Source organism: Cynocephalus volans, chromosome 1, assembly GCF_027409185.1.
Source record: "Cynocephalus volans isolate mCynVol1 chromosome 1, mCynVol1.pri, whole genome shotgun sequence".
In the NCBI taxonomy this organism is placed as follows: Eukaryota; Metazoa; Chordata; class Mammalia; order Dermoptera; family Cynocephalidae; genus Cynocephalus; species Cynocephalus volans.
In genome coordinates, this window is record NC_084460.1 from 248,851,281 (window position 1) to 248,873,374 (window position 22,094).

The 22,094-nt window shown below is 33.9% G+C and overlaps 1 protein-coding gene across 3 annotated transcripts in view; it reads left to right on the plus strand.

Annotated features, from left to right (window-relative positions):
- The window catches only part of ITPRID2 (ITPR interacting domain containing 2), a 41,615-nt gene extending 26,032 nt beyond the window's left edge, over positions 1-15,583 (plus strand). For 2 of the 3 annotated variants that reach the window (XM_063079972.1, XM_063079980.1), the window contains exons 14-18: positions 369-519; positions 6,704-6,769; positions 7,464-7,928; positions 13,525-13,642; positions 14,526-15,583. In XM_063079972.1, the coding sequence (XP_062936042.1) occupies positions 369-519; positions 6,704-6,769; positions 7,464-7,928; positions 13,525-13,629 (787 nt within the window). In that variant the 3' untranslated portion in view covers positions 13,630-13,642; positions 14,526-15,583. The remainder of the gene's footprint in view (positions 1-368; positions 520-6,703; positions 6,770-7,463; positions 7,929-13,524; positions 13,643-14,525) is intronic. The other variant, XM_063079988.1, reaches the window with a different exon arrangement.
- Positions 15,584-22,094: the final 6,511 nt, after the last annotated feature.

A 22,094-nucleotide genomic window follows, 5' to 3' on the forward strand; every position in this document is an offset into this window, starting at 1 on the left:
CTTTTCAACTTACATGTTTTTAAACTAGGTTTTATTTTTATTGCTGTGTACCCTATATCTGTTTTGTGAACCAGTGTAGATAAAGTTAGGCAAACATAGTGTTTTTTTAAGTAAACTTCTGTGCCTTCAGTGTATTAAGGAATGGTGATTGTAACCTGTTTTTTAGTGTTTGGGGCATTTGTGAGAGAAGATAGCGGAAGAAAGACCGATTGTCTTAGTGGTTACACCTATTGTAGTTGCTATTGTGCTAATTTATAGAACTTGAAATTTCAGTACCTTCTGTTAGGTTATAGTGGTTGTTAAAAGAGTTGTGAATAGGAATCCCCAAACTGTTTTTTCATACTTTGTGCCTTTCACCATATTGGTAGGTATGAAGTTGACCAGCTCCAGAGTTTGAGAAATTCAGTCCGAATGGAACTCCAGGACCTGGAACTGCAGCTGGAGGAACGCCTGCTGGGACTGGAGGAGCAGCTTCGAGCTGGGCGTGGGTCTTCACCCTTCCGCTCCTCAGCACTGCTGGTATGCTACTTTGTGGCTTGTCAGTGGTTTTCATGACGCATTTACTTATGATGTTCCACATAATTTAGGACAAGTCCTTTCATTTTAAGTCACTTATCTTAATGGCATTAGAAGCATGCAGAATATTTAAGGAGCTTTTCCACAAATTATTTGAATATATAAGTTGTGACAATTATTTTAAATAGTATATTTAGAAATATGTTGAAAAATTATAAAGATAATTTTTAATAATAGGAAAGAATAAGGGTCAATACAAAAGTTTAGGGTTTTTAAAGGAAAAATGATAGTGAATTATTAACGTGAGACTAAATTTCAATTTGAATTAAAATTTTAATTTAAGTTTGCGTGTATCTACAAAGAACCCATATATTTCACTCAGTCTTATTTTCCCTTTTCTCGTCTTTAGATAATTGTTCCTTTTGAGCTTTTCCTTTATTTTTGATTCTTTTCCATTCTTTATGTTTTTTAAGGAATCAGATGTTTAGAAAGAAAACATGTATACAACCAAGAAAATAAAAAGAAACATTGTCTTTATTTTTATTTTTATTTTTATTTTTTTATTTTTTTTTTTTTTTCAGTTTCTTTTTTTTTTTTTTTTTTTTTTTTTTGTTTTTTTTTTAAATTTTATTTTGTCGATATACATTGTAGCTGATTAATGCTCCCCATCACCAAAACCTCCCTCCCTTCTCCCTCCCCCCCTCCCCCCCAACAATGTCCTTTCTGTTTGCTTGTTGTATCAACTTCAAATAATTGTGGTTGTTATATCTTCTTCCCCCCCCCCCCGGTTTGTGTGTGTATGTGTGTATGTGTGTGTGTGAATTTATATATTAATTTTTAGCTCCCACCAATAAGTGAGAACATGTGGTATTTCTCTTTCTGTGCCTGACTTGTTTCACTTAATATAATTCTCTCAAGGTCCATCCATGTTGTTGCAAATGGCAGTATTTCATTCGTTTTTATAGCTGAGTAGTATTCCATTGTGTAGATGTACCACATTTTCCGTATCCACTCATCTGATGATGGGCATTTGGGCTGGTTCCAACTCTTGGCTATTGTAAAGAGTGCTGCGATGAACATTGGGGAACAGGTATACCTTCGACTTGATGATTTCCATTCCTCTGGGTATATTCCCAACAGTGGGATGGCTGGGTCGTATGGTAGATCTATTTGCAATTGTTTAAGGAACCTCCATACCATTTTCCATAGGGGCTGCACCATTTTGCAGTCCCACCAACAATGTATGAGAGTTCCTTTTTCTCCGCAGCCTCGCCAGCATTTATCGTTCATAGTCTTTTGGATTTTAGCCATCCTAACTGGGGTTAGATGGTATCTCAATGTGGTTTTGATTTGCATTTCCCGGATGCTGAGTGATGTTGAGCATTTTTTCATATGTCTGTTGGCCATTTGGATATCTTCCTTAGAGAAATGCCTACTTAGCTCTTTTGCCCATTTTTTAATTGGGTTGCTAGTTTTCTTCTTGTAAAGTTGTTTGAGTTCCTTATATATTCTGGATATTAATCCTTTGTCAGATGTATATTTTGCAAATATTTTCTCCCACTCTGTTGGTTGTCTTTTAACTCTTTTAATTGTTTCTTTTGCTGTGCAGAAGCTTTTTAGTTTGATATAATCCCATTTGTTTATTTTTCCTTTGGTTGCCCGTGCTTTTGGGGTCGTATTCATGAAGTCTGTGCCCAGTCCTATTTCCTGAAGTGTTTCCCCTATGTTTTCTTTAAGAAGTTTTATTGTCTCAGGGTGTATATTTAAATCCTTAATCCATTTTGAGTTGATTTTAGTATACGGTGAGAGGTATGGATCTAGTTTCATTCTCCTGCATATCGATATCCAGTTATCCCAGCACCACTTGCTGAAGAGGCAGTCCCTTCCCCAGTGAATAGGCTTGGTGCCTTTGTCAAAGAGCAGATGGCAGTAAGTGTGAGGGTTGATTTCTGGATTCTCTATTCTATTCCATTGGTCAGTGTGTCTGTTTTTATGCCAGTACCATACTGTTTTGGTTATTATAGCTTTGTAGTATAGCTTAAAGTCAGGTAGTGTTATGCCTCCAGCTTTATTTTTTTTGCTGAGCATTGCTTTGGCTATTCGTGGTCTTTTATTGTTCCATATAAATGTCTGAATAGTTTTTTCCATTTCTGAGAAAAATGTCTTTGGAATTTTGATGGGGATTGCATTGAATTTGTATATCACTTTGGGTAGTATGGACATTTTCACTATGTTGATTCTTCCAATCCAAGAGCATGGAATATCTTTCCATCTTCTTGTATCCTCTCTAATTTCTCTCAGCAGTGGTTTGTAGTTCTCATTATAGAGATTTTTCACCTCCTTGGTTAACTCAATTCCTAAGTATTTTATTTTTTTGGTGGCTATTGTAAATGGGCAGGCTTTCTTGATTTCTCCTTCTGCATGTTCACTATTGGAGAAAATAAATGCTACTGATTTTTGTGTGTTGATTTTGTATCCTGCTACTGTGCTGAAATCATTTATCAATTCCAACAGTTTTTTTGTAGAGGTTTTAGGCTGTTCGATATATAGGATCATGTCATCTGCAAACAGGGACAGTTTGACTTCATCTTTTCCAATCTGGATGCCCTTTATTTCCTTCTCTTCTCTAATTGCTCTGGCTAGTACTTCCAACACTATGTTGAATAGGAGTGGTGAGAGTGGGCATCCTTGTCTAGTGCCTGTTCTTAAAGGAAAAGCTTTCAGCTTTTCCCCATTCAGGATGATATTGGCAGTGGGTTTGTCATATATGGCTTTAATTATGTTGAGATACTTTCCCTCTATACCTAACTTATAGAGGGTCTTTGTCATGAATGAGTGCTGAACTTTATCAAATGCTTTTTCAGCATCTATAGAGATGATCATATGGTCCTTGTGTTTGAGTTTATTAATATAGTGTATCACATTTATTGATTTGCGTATGTTGAACCAACCTTGCATCCCTGGGATGAATCCCACTTGATCGTGATGAATAATTTTTCGTATGTGTTGCTGTATTCTGTTTGCTAGTATTTTAGTGAGGATTTTTGCATCTATATTCATCAAGGATATCGGCCTGTAGTTTTCTTTTTTGGTTATATCTTTACCTGGTTTTGGTATCAGGATGATGTTTGCTTCATAGAATGAGTTTGGGAGATTTGCGTCCGTTTCAATCTTTTGGAATAGTTTGTAAAGAATCGGTGTCAATTCCTCTTTGAATGTTTGGTAAAATTCTGCTGTGAATCCATCTGGTCCTGGGCTTTTCTTTGTTGGGAGCCTTCTGATAACAGCTTCAATCTCCTTTATTGTTATTGGTCTGTTCAAATTTTCTACGTCTTCACGGTTCAGTTTTGGGAGCTTGTGTGTGTCCAGAAATTTATCCATTTCCTCCAGATTTTCAAATTTGTTGGCATATAGTTGTTTATAGTAGTCTCGAATGATTCCTTGTATTTCAGATGAATCAGTTGTAATATCGCCTTTTTCATTTCTAATTTTTGTTATTTGAGTCTTCTCTCTTCTTTTTTTTGTTAGCCATGCTAATGGTTTGTCAATTTTATTTATCTTTTCAAAAAACCAACTTTTCGATTCATTGATCTTTTGAATTGTTTTTTGGTTTTCAATTTCATTCAGTTCTGCTCTGATCTTAATGATTTCTTTCCGTCTGCTAACTTTAGGATTGGATTGTTCTTGTTTTTCTAGTTCTTTAAGGTGAAGTGTTAGGTTGTTCACTTGCCATCTTTCCATTCTTCTGAAGTGAGCATTTAATGCAATAAATTTTCCCCTCAATACTGCTTTTGCAGTATCCCACAGGTTTTGGTATGATGTATCATTGTTTTCATTAGTTTCAATAAACTTTTTGATTTCCTGCTTGATTTCTTCTTGGACCCATATGTCATTAAGTAGAATGCTGTTTAATTTCCATGTGTTTGTATAGTTTCCAGAGTTTTGTTTGTTATTAATTTCTAGTTTTAATCCATTGTGGTCTGAGAAGATACATGGGATAATTCCAATTTTTTTGAATTTATTGAGACTTGATTTGTGACCTAATATGTGATCTATCTTGGAGAATGATCCATGTGCTGATGAGAAGAATGAATATTCTGAGGTTGTTGGGTGGAATGTTCTGTAGATATCTGCCAATTCCAATTGGTCTAGAGTCTTGTTTAGATCTTGTGTTTCTCTACTGATTCTTTGCCTAGATGATCTGTCTAATATTGACAGTGGAGTGTTCAGGTCCCCTGCTATTATGGTATTAGTGTCTATTTCCTTCTTTAGGTCTAATAGAGTTTGTTTTATAAATCTGGCTGCTCCAACATTGGGTGCGTACATATTTATGATTGTTATGTCTTCTTGATGGATCAGTCCTTTTATCATTAAGTAGTGTCCCTCATTGTCTCTTTTTATGGTTTTTAGTTTAAAGTCTATTTTGTCAGATATAAGAATAGCCACTCCAGCTCGTTTTTCTTTTCTGTTTGCATGGTAAATCTTTTTCCATCCTTTCACTCTTAGTCTGTGTGAATCTTTATGGGTGAGGTGGGTCTCTTGTAGGCAGCATATAGTTGGGTCCTGCTTTTTGATCCAGTCAGCCAGTCTGTGTCTTTTGATTGGGGAATTTAAGCCTTTTACATTAAGAGTTGTTATTGAAAGGTGTTGATTTATTCCTAGCATTTTATTGGTTGTTTGGTTGTCTTAGGTGTCTTTTGTTCCTTGCTTTCTGATTTACTGTTTGGTTTCTTTGTTTGTTGGTTCCTTAGGTTGTAGATAGTGTTTTTGTTAGCTTGTTTTCTCTTCATGAATGCCATTTTTATTGTACTAGCGGGTTTAGATTTTTCTTAGGTTTTTATGGCAGTGGTAGTTATTTTTCAGGAACCAAACCCAGTACTCCCTTGAGGATTTCTTGTAAGGGTGGTCTTGTGGTAGTGAACTCCCGCAGTTTTTGTTTGTCTGAGAAATATACTATTTGCCCCTCATTTCGGAAGGATAGCCTTGCAGGGTAGAGTATTCTTGGCTGGCAATCTTTGTCTTTTAGTATTTTGAAAATATCATCCCATTCCTTTCTAGCTTTTAGGGTTTGTGATGAGAAGTCTGATGTTAACCTGATTGGGGCTCCCTTATAGGTGATTTGACGCTTCTCTCTTGCAGCTTTTAAGATTCTCTCTTTGTCTCTGAGTTTTGCCAATTTGACTATGACATGTCTTGGAGAAGGCCTTTTTGGGTTGAATACGTTTGGAGATCGTTGAGCTTCCTGGATCTGAAGATTTGTGATTTTTCCTATACCTGGGAAGTTTTCTGCCACTATTTTGTTGAATATGTTTTCAATGGAATCTCCATTTTCCTCCCCTTCTGGAATACCCATGACTCGGATATTTGAGCGCTTGAGGTTGTCTGATATCTCTCTCAGATTTTCTTCCATGTCCTTGATTCTTTTTTCTTTCTTTTTGTCTGCTTGTGTTATTTCAAACAGCCCATCTTCAAGTTCAGAGGTTCTCTCTTCAACTTCGACAAGCCTGCTGGTTAAACTCTCCGTTGTGTTTTTTATTTCGCTGAATAACTTCTTCAGTTCAGCAAGTTCTGCTACATTTTTTTTCAGGACATTGATTTCCTTGTATATTTCCTCTTTCAGATCCTGTCATTGTCTTTATTTTGTACCACTTTTCATACTTCTCATGCTCCTTTCCATGAAATTTGAAATAACAGTTGTGTTATTATTTCTGTCAATATCTTTGAAATTGTAGAGTATGTTGCTTTGAAATGTTGAAATAGTGAATTTTTCTTTGTTACTTTAATAACATTTGATTTTGTTAAACATAAATAGATGAATATATGCACATACGTATATCTGCACATATATGGAGTAGAGTGTGTGTGTATACACGCACATATATGTATAGCATAGAATAGGAATATTCCATAGCATTAATGAATATATTTTCCCATGGTTTTGATCTGTCATTCTGAGAAATGTGTGTTGGTGACAGCAGAGGATCAGAACATCTCCTATGCATCTTGTGGTATCAACTTTCAGTCACGGTAACACATTTTATAGGACTCAGTGACAGTTGAGGATGACCTTTGTGATGTAAAGGGATGCCTCAGGGCAATGATTAGCCCGTTAATTTTATTATAAGACACTTGCAATTTGAAAAAATATGTACGTACATATAAATATATATTGTTGTTACCTTTTCAGGGAATGTATGGCAGTAGAAGTGCTGATAACTTGTCATGCCCTTCTCCGTTGAATGTAATGGAACCAGTAAGCCTCTCTTCTTTTAAATCACTGGGGAAGGGAATGATATAATGTTTTTATACATACACATTTTTTTCTAGAGTAGATTAAATGTATGTTTGTCTTAAATACAGAATTTGATTAGTTAGTTAAATTGATTAGAAGTGAATTTGGTACTTCTGAAAGTCCATTGCCATCTTACGCTACTAGAAAGCCAGCTTAATTGCAAAGTGATTTATCTTTATGACCTACAGGAGATAATGCACCGTAAGGACTATTCAATTTATACTCCAGGGGAAATGTGCTTTCGCAGTCTAATCCCAGGTCCTTTAGGTAGTTAGATATGACTACTTTTTGAGCAAAAGTCTGATTTTTATTATATTATAGAAAAATCGGTTCATTTGGGAGCACAAGTAATATGAGTAACTAATTTGTTTTTCACTGGTCACTCCTTACAAGTAATTTGGACACTCTTGTGGTAACAAGTAGAATTTCATACCACTAAGTATTCTGGTTATTCATTTTATTACTCGATCATTATGAATTAAAATTTTCCTTGCTGTTTTTGCGGATGAAATTGAATAGTTACTAAATTAATGAAATACAATGATGACTTTACAAGTCTTGTGATTTTTGGCAGTAATCACAGCTAGCATTTTAACCTTTTTAACTACCAATCTTAATTTTGAGAGAGAAGAATAACAGTTTTTCTGATTTCCAGGTTACTGAACTGATGCAGGAACAGTCATACCTGAAGTCTCAACTGGGCCTGGGATTTGGAGAAATGGGATTTGAAATTCCTCCTGGAGAAAGCTCAGAATCTGTTTTCTCCCAGGCAACATCAGAGTCATCCTCTGTATGTTCTGGTCCTTCTCATGCTAATAGGAGAACTGGAGTACCTTCTAGTGACTCAGTGGGCAAACCCAAAACCAAGTTCGTGGCAAGTAAGAAAGTATTCCGAGCGTCAGTGGCCCTAACGCCAACTGCTCCTTCTAGAACAGGCTCTGTGCAGACAACTCTGAATTTGGAAAGTTCTGAGGAAGTTGGAGCAGTGGAAGAAGCCTCAGAGGTTGTAGGACCTAAATCTGAGGTGGAAGAAGGGCGTGGACAACTCCCATCGATGCCAGCTGCTGAGGAAATGCCTAAAAATGTGGAGCAAGATGAGTTGCAGCAAGTCATACGGGAGGTGGGTAAAGTATTTGCTTAATTAATTTATTTGGAGATATGTGTCAGAAAAGGTTTTATTTGAAGATTAATTGTTTATAAGATATTCTTTTGATTCACTATATTTGGTAATTTTCAGGGAGCTTTTAAATTAACTTTCCCATTGCTCCAGTTCATGTCTATTAAGATATGTTTGTAATGGCATTTCTGCAAATTCCATGCTCCAGTGTGAAATAATTTCAATTGTCTGTATTCACTGTGGTGAAAAGGTGTTTGTAGGGTTCAAAATAAACATGTGACAAACTCTTTGTATCTCTCCTTTCTACATCTCTAAAATTAGGATTATAATTTAGAACTTTTCCAGTATTAAAAACTCATTTTACAATTTCACTGGACATGAGAAAATGGTGTTTGTGATTTTAATGAGTATAAAGAATTTGATATATTTGGTTTGGTGAGTGGAGAAGAGTGAAAATTATGAGTTGTTCAAAGATTGAAATACAATATGAAAGGAGGGTTTACCCTGGATCATACCAGTGTAAGAACCTGAAGCATTGACCATAGTTTAGGTTACCAAAAGGACTGCAAACTATTAAGAAGGTTAGTAATCAAAGATCAAAGATTAATTGAGAAAATTAGTAAAATAACTGTCCTTAACCCTGAGATCAGGTAAGAAGAAGGAATAGTATACATTATTTTAAAAGTGAGAGTCCCATAGATATACGTTTATGATGGCTTTTTATTTTTTTCCTTTTTCTCAAATCACACTGTCCTTTTAATTGCAAAATCCAGTAGAATGCATAGGATAAAAATTGTACATGTTGAATATATTTTTTCTCTTTCTTAAGAAAAAATATTGTTTTTCTTTCCCTTGCTTTAAGAATTCTTTAAAGTAACTCTAAGGAAAAAACATAATTGTACATAGTTCTTTCCAAACGAGGTACTAAAACCCATGATAAGGAAAGATCTTTCATTCTTTCCATTAGTTAAAAAGAAATGTAAAAAACAAACAAACAAACAAAAAAACCACTTTGTATCTGCTCTGTGAAGTATAAAGAACAATACATGTAAGACATGAAAGCCTTAAGCTTAAATTATGGTAAGAAGGTGAACAATAATTCAAGAGACAATTAAAAAATTGCACAGAAAAGCATTTAGTATAAAGGATTCAAGAACTAAGAATTTAGATATAGGAAAGGTCAAAATGAGCCAGAGAAATTAGGGTCAGTGGCTTCCTATTTTTAAACTGCATATTTCCAATAAATTTAGCTATTTGAACCTAATATATTTTTAGGATTAATTTGTAACGTAGAACACATTTCTAGTGGTTATAGGTCAAGAATGGTGACAAACAGACAAGAATCTTCCCTCCACTGAGCCATTGCTCCTCTGGGTCCAGAGATTAGTTCATGTATATTAGGTACCTTCATTTATAACTGCACGATGGTAGCTTGAGAAGAACATTAAAAATAAATACAGTCAGTTCTGCTGTAATATATGTATTCTCAAAAATCTCTGCTGTGCAAATTCATGCAATAAAAACCACAGGGCTTATGGGGAAAATAGGATTAGAGGCACAATACTCAAAACTTTGTCAGTGACATATTAAAAAGACAAAAGCTAGAAACCTAATAAAATAAGCAGCACAGTTTGATGTATATTAAATGGTTAAGAAATACATAAACACTATAATAAATAGGGTACTTTATGTTGAAACACACCTGAAGTTTTCTTATGGAATTGGGCTTTGGAAGGAATGCAGCTTTTGAGTTACTGTGAAGGAGTGGAAGGAGGGGGATCTGAAATCTGACAGAATTCTAATACCATGTGTGGGTAGGTGTGGCTTGTAACATGCAGAGAACTGAGATAGCTGGTAGATATTTAAGGTGTGTGCATTTTGTATTTTGTGTTTCTAGGTTCAGCTGAATTCCATTATCTGTGTTCACATAATGTTTCTTGTGGATGAAATTGCACATAAGCAAATGTAAAAATTGCATTTTACACAAGTTGTTTCCTAATATTTCAATTATGTTGAAACAAATTCACATTTTAAGTGTTATAGTAGACAAGTACATGTCTGTAATTTATTTTCGTGACATGAATGTACTAACAAAAAGTTTAAAAAGTATTAATTCTATAAATTGTCCTACACATGTAATTATTTTTGTAAGTTGGTTGTGACTGGCTAATGTTTAGCAAACTCTGTACACCCACCCTACTCAGTCAGGTGTGTCTGTGATTAGTAATCCATTCCTAATTATGTTTTATATCAAAATACAATTTTTGAATGAAATTAGGTAATTGTTCTTCACCATACTATATCCTAACTGATGAAGTAGGCTTCAAGGTAACTTTTTTTTTCTGCAAATGTGTTTTTGTTCCCCTTAGCTTGCTTTGATTTGAAAGTTTTCCTTGAAAACTTTATGTTGATCATTTGGCACAAATACTTTCTTAATGATCACTTGAATCCTCGTTTTTAAAGTTGTAATGGCCTAATATATGCTGTAAGCAGTTTTGTAGGAATCAAGCGTTCACTTTAGACCTGGACATTAATTCTTTGGCCAATAGAACATAAAGAAAATTCAGTCATCCCATTATGCTGTCTTGGTCCTAGAGAATTAGTTCATCATTTACAAGACCTTCCTATTAAATCTGAAATATTTTGTAATTTTCAGACATGCAAGAAAAATGTTGAGGAATTTTTCAGAATTTATTGCTAAACTTGTTAATTAGAAACAACTTAGTTCAGAATTTGTCTTAGTTTGGAGGATGTTGGTCTTAACATTTTACTCTTTTCCTTTCTACAGAGAAGGGCTTACCAAGCAAAATATGTAGATCAAACAAGGCATAAGGGGGATATTGATGTACTTAAGAAAAAAAACTCTTTTGAAGTACTTTAAAAGCATATTAATAGACAGATTAGTCCAACAGCAAGTCATAATTATAAAAAATAATTTGTATTAATATCATCTTAGCTCAGTTACAGTGGTTTTCGTTAGTTTGTTTACAAAATATTTAAAATTCAGATCAGTCTTTATTCCGTTCATTTTAAGTTGGTGATCTTTTTGCTTATATTATGGTACTAAATTCTAATTTTCTTTTAAGCTTAGTGTATCAGCTATCAAGAAAATTGAATTAGATTCTGTCTCCCCAATAAATTCTGAGCCCCTAACCCCATTAACAAAGCACCATTCAGTAAGGCAAGATTTAATCTTGAGCTGAACAGTTTTGCAGGTGAGGATTAAGCATGTTTGGCTGGCACTTTCAGGGAAGTTTTCTTATTGCACTCATGGGCACATGAAAACAATGGTATCTGTCAGGTCTTTGTTTCTATCTTGCACCACAAATGAGGTTTTTAAAAAGAGTGTTTTTGTTTATAATGTGTTAATACAGTAGAATTCTTTTTTTTTTTTTCCTTTTGAAAGAGAGCATTGAAAGAAAGTCCTTTCAGACAAATATTTAATACAGTCATTCAGTAACTAAACTTTAATCAGATTAAAGACACCCATTTTCTGTGTAGATTGTGTACATTGTTGTAGGAAAAAAGTACTTTGTCTTAGAATTTGCCCAAGTCATCTGTGATGTATGTGATTAGTGGCCTGAAACTGTTTCCAGTTACTTTAATCCTTCCACCCTCTCTGTAGCATGTGAGACTTTAGAACTGGTTTATTTGTCCATACATTTATTATTTCAATAAATTATAAAGGTATTTTGTTATTTTCAGTGCTAGTCTATCTGTAGTCCTTTATTTTTCTACTTTCTCTTCCTTTTTTTGTCTGATATTGTCTCTCTTTCACTCTGTGCTCTCTCACACTCTCATTGATTGATTCATTACAACACTTATCGAGCACTTAATTTATGCTGGCATACATTGATAAATGAGACCTGATCCCCTCCCTGTAGTAGCTCACAGTACACTTTCCATTTTACGTCACTGTCATTCTCTGAGAATAAAAAATTTTCCCTCTTCTAGGCTATACTGGTCTCTCATTTTTCAAAACTTACTCTGTTCTTATGTCATTAGTGAATTAATAAATTATTTTTTCTTTAATATTTTATGAAACAATATTCATTTTCTTTCCTTCTAGATTATAACATGCTTAACTGTAGAGATTCTTTTATGTTTTACTCCAGTAATGTCTGTACTCCCAAAAAAGGTTGGTGTGCACACAATTTTGGTTTGTAAAGAATGCTTTCTGGCTAGTTTGTTTTTTGAATGATGAAGAAGGATGCGATATAATAAAATTGCCATGTTGCATTGGACTGGAAAGACTGTACTACGCATTATCTTGTAAATATAGATTTAAAGTGGTTCTGATTCAGCAAATTATATTTGTGTTTATATACTGTGGCTAAGAAGTTCTGGTTTGCATAATATTTATACCCAACACATTCATTTAAAAAATGAATCTGAAGTGCTGTGAACTGCAAAAAAACTTGATGCTGTTTAAAGTTTAGAAATATTGATAGAAAGTAAAATGAAAAAGCTTATACTATTTATTTAAGTATATTCCAGTACAGATGGTTGGTAGCTAAAGAGCATTTTGTTTCTATGAATAACTATGTATAAATCTATGTATTGTGTACCGATTTTGCATAATATTAATACAGAACCATTTTTAGAAAGAATTCAGTTGTGTTCAAGATGTACTTAGGAACATCTTAGGAAATAGATCAGGCTGACAGGAAGCTGTGGACTTTTTAAAAGCTGATCAAGTGTATTTCGAGTGCTAATTTGGGAAGGCATTATCAGTTTATTTCAGGAAATACACATTTAAAGCCTTTGCAAAGGGCTATTTGGAGGTGATGCTATATCATTAGAGAGAAAAGGCAGGAATAGGCATATGTAGTGTTTAGACATCTGGAGAACAAAATCCTGATGGAACTGTCATTGCCCAGGTCTGTTTGCTGTTTCCAACAATAAAATGAGACATATAATCCTTGTCTGAAGCAAAAGCTTCAGACAGATGACAGACATACCACCCAGCTAAAGAAAAATTTATTTCTTTAGAGTTTATGGTTGTTTTGAGGATGGTTTTCATGTTTTAAAATAAATTGTACTAAATGATAATTTCCTCTTTCCATTTAAAATGTGAATGTTAGGTTAGAACAATATATCACTTCTTTAGATACTTTGCTTTCACTTGGTATAAACAGGTAATATGTTTATATATTATTTTGCCACAAATGGGTTGCTTTTTTTTAAAGCAACTGCTGATTATCTTACAAAGGTAGATAATAAAGAACATAAACGTGAATGTAACATTAAGTCAGTCCTTCCATGTTGTTTTATGTCATGAGGTAAATTATGTACCAGAAGCTTTCTAATCTATGAAATAACGTTTTTTGATGTTCTCAACTTAAGAATTGTGCTATTTTGTAATGTAGTTAGCTGCAAAATGCTAGCCTAGACTTCAGAGTCTGATTTGGGTTTGAGCATAGATGGATTCAGTTCCCTGCTCCTTCTCTGTATAGCATGGAGGTTCACGTGAGGGTTATAGTTTTCTTTTTGGTTTAGCTGATTGCAGGAATTAAGTGGTATTTATGATTCTTTGAAAACACACAAAAATGGATTACAGTTATATTGTTAAATGCTTTTTTCTCTTTTTCCATTCTAGATTAAAGAGTCGATTGTTGGGGAAATCAGACGGGAAATTGTAAGTGGACTTTTGGCTGCAGTATCTTCAAGTAAAGCATCGAATTCTAAGCAAGATAGTCATTAAATGGAAATTATAGGTAATTTTTTCTGAATTTCTTTGTTTAGTTAAATATAAATAGTTCTTGGTTTTTAATTTTTTGTTTTCTTAGTACACAGGTCTGTTTCTCTAGCTAAATTTTGATTTTAAGAAAATATATATAATATGTTATTCCATAGTGTGAAAATTTCACACAGCCCCATTTGAAGTGTAAGCAAGTCAAATTCCATAATACTCACCTTCAAGAAATTATGTATATAGTGTCATTTTACTGAAATTTCATTATAATAAATAAATCCTGGAATTGGACCTTCAAACTTGTATCTTATTTTGTTAGCATTGATTATAATAGTATTTTAGATGTACAACTTATGGAACAAAATCTTGAGAACTAATCACATTATTAGTATCTCTCCTAATTATTTTTGTCTTTTAAAGAAATATATCCCATAGTTCCATTTCTAATAATTTATAAAAAAAATTTTATGTATTTTCCTTATTAAAATGAATTACTTTTATCTCATAGCCCTAGTTATATTTTATAAAATATATATAAACAGTAATACTTGGGGAATGCAGAAAGGAATAATATACTTCAGTATAATAATACTTGAGTGGAACCAAAAAATACCTATTCAATAAAATATAAGACAAAAATGTAATTTGAAAACTATGATATATAATTTCAGCTGTAGAAAATAGGAAAATTACTTTGATAAACTATGTCATAAAGTAACTAATAGGATTTTTTTTCAAAGCAAGGGATAAAAGAGTTAACTCTTATGTACAGATGTATAGAGATGTATAGAGATCATAAGAAGATTAGATAGATATGTAGAGAGAGAAAATTCTAATCTCCCTTTTAAAGAATCTTTAATGATAGTATTTGAAAGATGTTTAATGTTGACTTCTCTTTCTTTAAGGTTGGCATGGATCCTGTTAGCTATGTAATATCGGAGTTACCAATGATAGACACTGGTGGAGGTGTTATTTATGCTTCAGAAGATACTTGCTGCTGAGCAGGGCTACTGTATACAGTGTGTAAGGTGTATTTCTTCTGCGCATATCTTTTTAAAACATACATAGAAACTTAGGCACTTTGCTGACTTTCTTTTCTAAACTATCAAAACTGTACTCATAACAGTTTGAAAATCTTAATATTTATTTGTATGTCAATATTTTCCGATTCATTCCCTATGTAGAATTAATTCTAAAACTTGAAGACTTCCAGACTTAACTAACTTACAACACATTTCTTCAGGCTAGCTTCTTAAAACACTGACCTCTATGAGGTATTTACTGTGCAATAACTGATTCATTTTTTGAGAGCTTGAAGCAACCAATGATTTTCCCTCCACTGCTGTTAATTAGTGTCACTTCCAAGAAGAAAAACTGTTCTGTTGTAAAAAATTGCTCTTAATTCTTGAGGAGGTTACTAATAGCAGTAGGATAGAATTATATGAGGTTACCTACAACTACTTAATGTTCTTACACTGTAAGCCTTGTTGCTTTACCCCAGACAAATGTTACTTTATTATAGCTTATGTAGTAGTTTTCTTTCAGAAATGTGCCTTATGTTAAACACTATGTACTTTTTGCATTGTCCAGACTTCTTTATTATAAGGAGATGTTTCTTCTGTCTTTTAGACTAACTAGTAGGGTATTGTCAAAATAATGGGGCCTATGACTTGAATGGATAGAAATGAATAAGCTGGTTTTTGTTTTTTCAAAATGGAAGTAATTTAGATTTGTTCTACTCATACATAAATGGTTTTAATTCAGTTTTAACTAGTGAAAACTGTTTTTATGAAAAAAAAAGGATAATGGTTTCCTGTTTGGTTTCATATGTGTTAAATAAATGTGTACAGTAACAACCAAATGTTTTTGGAATTATTCTTTTAGCATTTATAATGTTCAACTCCTATTATGTTTCTTTGTGTGAGAAATTTTAATCAAAAGTGGCTTGAGATGTTAACAATATTCTTGGAAAGAATATCTAAAAGGTTTATAAATGTTTGAAATATCACACAAAGGCTGATTTCTAAAAAAAAAAAAGAAAAATATTAAAACAATAAAGTATTTATTTTGCCTAAAATGTTGTTAGTGGTTTTCTTGTATTTGTACTGCATCATGAAGAATTTGGGTTAGATTTGATGAGTAAAAAATAAGGTTCAAAAGAATTGCAGCATATAACCTAGTGGGGTGGTATTCTCTTTTCCTAGAGAGGCATCTATGATGCTTTTTAAAATGCCATTAAAAGTAGACCACTCTGGAGAGAGGCACCAACTGATGTCTCTTGGGTTCTTCTAGTTCAGTGGTCATAATGATTACCATCTGAGACCAAATAAGACTTCTTTTTGAAATGTACAATGAAACTACATAGAACAGATATTGAAATAGTCTTTTATTGTTTGGTCAAATTAGTAATTTAACTAATTGATTCTAATAGCAGTAATGGTACATATAAAGCAAACATCCCATATTAGTAGTGATACAGGCATCAATGATTTTAACTATTCATTTTGTCTTCACTTTTAGTTTATTTTTGACAATACAAGATACTCAAAATTTGATTATCAAAATTAGAGATATAACAGTTGCAATAATAGACTAAGCCAATGGGCAAATCACTTACATAGTATGTGAATGAAATAAGATGAACCTCAACACAATTAGAGTTTCATCTTCCCTCTTCCCATTTTAAACCTTTATGTACTTAATAAGCATTTGAAAGGTATTATATTCAAGCCACCATGCTAGCTACTATGTTAAAATGAAGCATGACAGAGGGTCTAAAATCTAGCTGGAAAAACAAAGTATCTTAATTTATGGGTAAGTTTAGAGGTATCGAATTAAAAGTAAAAAAGAATTTGAGAGTATAGTTTGGGATGGTCAGAGAGGTCTTTACCAAGGAGATGTGGTTTGTGTAGTCTTAAAGACAAAGTGGAAAGGGTGGGGTTCAAATAGTCAAGAAAAACATTAGCAAAAGTTATCCAGAATGCATAAATTGCACTTGAATTCATATATAATGAAAACAGTGTTTTAAAAAATGCAAGCTGTCCATTGCTTGTGCGTATCGTACTGTGAGTCTGCACAAAAAAGGCATTGAAGAAAAGGAATCCTGAAATGGTGATTCTGAAGTTTGGAGTCAATGCAAATGAAACACCATTGACAAAAATGAAGAGTTTCTCAGACCTGAAGTAACATATTCCTCTAAGAATATTTAGTTGAATTATGGTAACATTTAAAATACGTGTTACATCAGTTAAGAATATTTGCTCAGCTGGCCAGCTTCAGCCTTTTTAGAGAAAAATGAGAATGCAGTAAAGTACATGTAAAAGACTGTAAAAAGGTGGGGGATTCCTGAAGGAATGCTGTACTGCCCATGTTCCTCACCTGTCCTGGGAGTGTGGTGCTAGTGAAGAATCAAGCAAAACAGGCATAGGCTCTCCATTTTTCCTTTTCCTCTCTTGCAAAGGAGGAAATGACAGCACTTTGAGGAAGTGGGAAGAGGAAATAGTCTTATAATTAAAGCTGAGGGTGTAAGCTTTTGTAGTGTGACTGTTAGAATCATTTATGAATATAGAAAACATTTAATTAGCACTTACTCTGCTTTCTAAATATATAAAGTTAGGATATCATATCTACTTAATAATTCCTCTCATACAGTTTTTTATTTCTATTTATTACTATTAAATCAGGCCTTTTATCTTGTTTTCTTCTCATTTCCGCAACTGATGCTCTGTTACTCATTTGGAATAACTTGCGTACAGAATGTCAGCATGCTCAGCAGTAAATCGGAAATGTACTCAAAGATAAACATACATACCAAGCAATATGAGGGCTAATTTTCCTCAGGAGGGTCTTTTTTGGATACCCTGAAGGAGACTAAATCTTTTGTGAACAATGAGCTAAGTTGCTCACTTCTTGATGGTGATAATAGTACCTACATCACAGAATGTTAGATAAGAATGTAAATGCACTTAGCACAATACTTGGCACAGCTCGATAAACATTTGCTGTGGTGGTGGCAGTGGTGGTTGTGATAGGTAGAAATAAGGTAACAGGTAGATGAGGTTTGGCAAATTAAGCATTAAATGCAAGGGACAGAGTATAAGCCTGTAGATCAGGCCAAAATTTTTCATCTTTATTGTGTTCTTTCAGGCAATAGAACCAGGGACTGGCAAAGGATCCCTGATTCTGCTACTATATAAAGAGTGAACATTATTGGGTTTCAAATTTTCAACAAAGAAATTATGTTCCTTGGAACACCAACAACAAAAAAGTGCTCATGGAATATCACTTAGAACACTGCTTCTCAAACTTTAATATCCATGCAAATCAAATGACCAGAGAAATTGTAAAAATGAAGAGTATGAATGAGTGGGTCTGGGTCCTATGTTCTAGGGTTCAAATTTCTGCATTTCTAGAAGCTCCCAGGTGAGGTTGGTGATGTTGGTCCATGAAATGCACTTTAGTAGCAAGGATATAGAATAGTAGTTCTTTTTTTTTTGCGTTTTATTTTTATTTTTATTTTTTATTTATTTATTTTTAATTTTATTTTGTCGATATACATTGTGGCTGATTATTGCTCCCCATCACCAAAACCTCCCTCCCTTCTCCCTCCCCCCTCCCCCCAACAATATCCTTTCTATTTGCTTGTCGTATCAACTTCGAGTAATTGTGGTTGTTATATCTTCTCCCCCCCCCCCCCCCCCGGTTTTGGGTGTGTGTGTGTGTGTGAATTTATTTATTAATTTTTAGCTCCCACCAATAAGTGAGAACATGTGGTATTTCTCTTTCTGTGCCTGACTTGTTTCACTTAATGTTCCCCAATGTTCATCGCAGCACTCTTTACAATAGCCAAGAGTTGGAACCAGCCCAAATGTCCATCATCAGATGAGTGGATAAGGAAAATGTGGTACATCTACACAATGGAATACTACTCAGCTATAAAAACGAATGAAATACTGCCATTTGCAACAACATGGATGGACCTTGAGAATAGTAGTTCTTACTACCTGGTCTGCCAGATGTTTTGAAGGGAGGAATTTGTTGAGCAGAAAAGGGGCTTTGATCTCCAAGGCAATGTCATCTTAGAGAGGCCTCTTTTGAGAAACTTTTAATTACAGCCCGAAGTTCAAAATAAGGAACAAATGTAAGCACTGCATATAGGCAGGAGAACAGAAAGAGACTAACCTAAGGCATCATGGAAATGTACAATGGTCTAGAGAGGGCTGGGTGGCAGCAATAACAGCATGAGCAAAGCATTATTTTGCTTATAATGGTAGCAGGTAGCAAGTCCTTGTACTGTTAACTGGACATTGAGAAAAATGCAAAGATAGTCTGAATGCTTCTAGAGTTGGCCAGTCAAAAACAAGAATGAGACCCCAAAAGGAAAGAATTAGCTCTAGAGATACTGCAGAAAGAGGAGATAAGCTGTAGGATGTGGAATTTGTTTTCAACATTGGTATTTATAGGAGCTTACTATTCCTTTTGTGAAGCGATTAGTGATTAAAAACAATTACACCTGTGTAAACGCATTGTAATTTGTTATCCATGTTCCTGAGATCACTGTTTAGTAAATCCACGTACAAATGATTAATAATTTCATTTTGGTACATCTCAAATAATTCCTTATATTATTCCTGCAGTCCCAAGGTAAAAAAAAAAAAATCCTTTGAAGTATTGTAAAGCATATATTATCTGATGAGTTGACTCACAAAAATCTATCACAACCCTGTGCCTGGGCAGATTGCTCTTGACAGAATCACCAAGGTCATTAGTTAAATCTCAATTGTGAATGTCTTGATTTATGTTTGGTCAGAAAGTACATATACTGTTATTAATCTATGGATATATGTAAAATATAGGCGTTTGGATAAAATAATGTGTTTATCCAGTCCTCATCAACTTATGAGGACAAATAGGGATTGAATTAATGATGAGAGACATATTTTTCCACCTTTTTCCATCATGTGCTAAGGCTTGTCTCTCCTAAATCTCATCCATTAATATTGGGGGCCCCCAAGAGTTATTCATATGTCTTTAAAACAGTCCTTGTAGATCAATGCCAAGTGCTTTCCTCCTCTCTTGTTCTTTCTGTTGGGGGCCCCAGTTCCCCCCTGCTCTTCTACTGGTGTTCTCAGTTGACCAACGTTACGACGCTACTGTGCTCTGTGAAGTTGGAGACAGTGCTTCTCCTGCTGTATCACACCTCAGTACCTTGGCAGCAAAGCAGCGTTGCTTATAACCTAGCTTTTCACATGAATCCCTTGGGAAAGCATCTTTGGTTGTTTCTGCTTTCAATCGCATCTCCATGGCGCTTGGCCATGGGCGAAAAACACTTCAGACACACATTTTACCATCCTTCCCACTCCCTAGTCTCCCTGAGTACAGGCAAGCTTTGTTGCTCTCTGCCAAAACACCCTCGTTCAAATCAACGAATTCAAATATAACTTGGCTGAATCTTAATATGGAAACAATGTGGGCACAAATTAGTCCCCTTCTACTTTTAGGAACAGATACACATTCTAATGACAAATACTGAGCATTCATATTTTTATTGTTTTTCTATTCTGAAATCTCATCACAATTAGATTCATTCAACCAACGTTTAATGAACATCTATTGAGTACAAGGAACTAATGACAAAGTTAATTTTTTCATGACCTTATTTTACCATTTGCTAATTTACTAATTTTACCAGCCTTTGAGTCGTCTTTCAAAATTCACAAAAGTGAATTTTTATTTTGGTGTAATGTATTATTATTGCTATTGTTATTTTTCAATTCTTGTGTAAACGACTAAATATCAAAATTTGTGATTTGTCCTGCCTAAGCTTTATTTAATTCAGAAAAAAGTTTGATGTTAAATACATTTTTCAATAGTTTATCTCGCATCATTTTTAAGAATACTCTTAACTAGCACCATTATAAATCACTAATTAGTATAATTGCCAATTTATTCAAAGGATTTTGGGCTTAAGAAAACTGGTGATCTTTATTTTAGGCTATTTGCAGCTCTTTTTTATTCTTTTTATAGGAATGCCTTGATACTGACATTTCTCTTAGCAATATCTGCTGTTTCTTATTTTTTAAATGAGTTAATGAACGACTGAGTTAAGCATTTAAAAACCCTCTAGCTTAGGGATTTTCAGCTGGTCAAGGGCAGTTATCAGAATGTGTGTGTGCGCACGCGCACTCGTGCATGTGAACTTATGTACATATGCATGGACATACTGTTTTCATTCAGTTTTATCATTTAATATTTGGAAAAATATTCTTTTGAAACACAAACTATAGAAAAAAATAGCTTTTTAAAATCTGAGCTAGTGGGATACGGGTTAAGAAAAAGTTGAGAAAAACTGTTTAACAAATTAAGTCAATTTATACTTACTATTACTCTGAACTCAGAATTAAATGGTTGATTTATTGTCAACATAGAAATATTACAAATAAAATATACTCCCCCAGAATGCATTATAATTATTTACTTTTAAGAGTTTCTGCTATTCAGAATATTAGAATTCTAATTAATGTGTGATTGCTAAGTGATTTTCAACTTGATATAATTGTGAAAGACAAACAAAAGTTGAATAAATATTCAACTGCTAGATATTGCAAATAATTCAGACAATTTTTTAAGGCACTACTATGAAACAGGCAGCATTTTCTCACTAGGGGGAAGATTGTACAGTTCTGGGTCAGAAGATGACTAAAGGAGTGACACTTACTTAACCACGATTTGTGAATTTTAGAGACCGAGAACCAGGAAGTGTGGACGTCAGTATTTTATGACCTTGACATCTCATTTCAGGCAAGAAAAAGAGAGGCACTTTTTAGAAGTGATGGCCACTGCTGATTTCCTGGTTTCTTATTCAAACAAGGAACATTTAGGTATCTCCAAAATATTCTGGTACAATGCTAGGAAAACATCCCATACACAGCAAGTGTTTCTTTCTATCCCATCTTTTTTTGTGATTGCTGATGCAAAACTTTGTAGCTATTTCCCTGTTAACGGGCTTCTAGTTGATTATGCTAGCCTATAAAAATAACCATAAAAAGAACTTCACAACATCCCAAAAAAGCCCCAGATTTGGTGGTTATTCCATTATTAAAATATATATTTAACTTCTCCTCAAGAAGAAATGTGTGAGTGGTTTTACATACTTGAGCCCATCTACAGATCCTAAGTACATAAACATATATATGTAGACTGTGGCATATATATCATTTCTTTGCTCTCAAAGGAATATTGTATACAAAGATTATGTCATATAAGGAATGAACCATTTCAGATTTTCTTTTTCTTTTTTCTTTCACATTTTTCCCTTGTTGAAATAGCTAAGGAAAAGTCTCACCAAAGTCAATTCCACTTAGCAAATACTTATGTCTGTTTTATGCCAGGGGCTGTGTTTCTTTTCACCAGGTCCTGAGATTCTAACCTCTTCATATCCAATCAATCTCTACTGTTAATATTTTAGTTCTTGC